At 44.4% G+C, this 1,735-nt stretch overlaps 1 protein-coding gene across 1 annotated transcript in view; it reads left to right on the top strand.

Annotated features, from left to right (window-relative positions):
- The window catches only part of CENPM (centromere protein M), a 6,565-nt gene that overhangs the window by 2,725 nt on the left and 2,105 nt on the right, over nt 1-1,735 (top strand). The window contains exon 3 of the mRNA XM_009322011.1: nt 811-890. Coding sequence (XP_009320286.1) covers nt 811-890 — 80 coding nt within the window. The remainder of the gene's footprint in view (nt 1-810; nt 891-1,735) is intronic.

Raw genomic sequence — 1,735 nt, 5'->3', positions numbered from 1 at the left:
TAACCTGCCATAGCAGAGAAGGCAGAATTTATTCCTGGATCCAGACACGGGATGATATGAACTGAGCTTTGGAAAGACGCTGTCTGTAAAATTAGATGGAAATGATGGTGGTGCTGTTAAGTTCTGTAATATACAGACAGCTGATGCGTGCTGGGCAGCGCTACCTAATAACCAGCCAGTTGCTGCGTCTGTCTCTCCAGTTCACTGATACTGCTGATCAAGTGGGATCAGCACTACAGATGCCTCTAGGCAAAAGAGAAAGGTCTGCAGGGATTGATTCCTTTTCTTTCATCTTGTGCTCATCTTTGTAGAAATGATATTTGTGTCTCCAGCCCATAAGTAAAGACTTGCTAAGGCGCAAAAGTCAGCATTTTATTACTTAACTTGTGACTGATGATCCTGGGCTCTCATTTACCAAATATTACAGGCCCAGCTGCATGCTTACAGCACAGATGGGGCTGCAGAAATGTGTGGGCTAGCTCTTCTGAAAGAGCCAAAGTAGTGCTGAAGTCTCGTTGGATGTTAATGAATTCGGATGCTTAGTGTCCACAAATCACGGAGGACACCATTCAAATGAAGTCTGAGTTTTGGGTGGAAAGGATATGTTATGGATTATTAAACAGCTGTGGGTATTACAGAGGTCTCTGCTGCCATGCTTTTAGCATAGAGCATAACTCTGCCAGCTCACAGATCAGCAGATGTTAACATCATTGGGTTTCTAATTGTGCTTCTGAAAGTTGTTCCCTTTGTCCTTATGTTGCACTGGTTTTACCTCCCTGTCCAACTGGATTGTCTGTGCTTTTCTGACAGCTTGAAGAATGTCGAAGCTTCCCTAGCTCACGTGGATGCCAACTTCTTCCTGGGGAAAGTGTGCTTTCTTGTCACTGGGGGTACGTATGGCATCTGCTCTCTTCCTCCTCTCCAAGCAGCACAGCTCACTGTTGCTTTCCTTAAAACAGGGCAGTGACTTAACTTGAAACAAAACAAAGGAAACCAGCGGCTTTGTCAAAAGCTTTGTTTAAATTGTATCTGAAATCATCTGCCTTTTTTATTGTTTTCTTAGATAAAACACGGTTCTCTTCTCTCGTGCTTACTTGCTCTCTCCTTTTTGTTTTTGCCAGTCAGACCTCTGTTCTCTGTCCCTAGCCCTGAATAGGATTTGTGTTATTGATTTTTATTTTTTTCCTGTGGCACTGCAGAAGTCTGTTCTATCTGCTCTTGCAGATACCTCTTAATGGTAATCTTAATGAGCAGTGAGGAGCAGATGATACTGTGGTAATAAAATGAATCTAAATGGATGAGCTACGAAGCTATTAAGCATAGTTTTAATATGAGACTGGTATCCCTGCTGTGTGCTGTCTGGCTCCGTGGTGCCTTTAATCTCCCTCCCTACTCCCACCCCAAAAGCGGAGAGGGCGTTTCCGTCCCTACTTCAGCTCTGAAGAACTGGAGGGGCCACACTATACTGCTCAGTGTTGGAACAGAGGTGGTCTGTCCCTGGAATTTGGAGGTCAAGAGGCCTAATTCTGGGGTGGAAAAGAGTCTTGGCATTGTCTTGTGCTATGGCTCTCCTGATGGAGTGAAGTCCATGGAGACATCACCCTGTGATACCACGTGAACCACGAGGGCTTCTGATTAATGAGTGGAAGATTCTGCCCCTGCTGATAGTGTATTGATCCCTTATCCAAAATGTTAATGTTACAGTACTCAGCAATGTGGCGATACTATTCCTGCT

Source organism: Pygoscelis adeliae, unplaced genomic scaffold, assembly GCF_000699105.1.
Source record: "Pygoscelis adeliae isolate BGI_AS28 unplaced genomic scaffold, ASM69910v1 Scaffold60, whole genome shotgun sequence".
Classification (NCBI taxonomy): domain Eukaryota; kingdom Metazoa; phylum Chordata; class Aves; order Sphenisciformes; family Spheniscidae; genus Pygoscelis; species Pygoscelis adeliae.
This window is presented reverse-complemented; position numbering and strand designations above follow the sequence as displayed.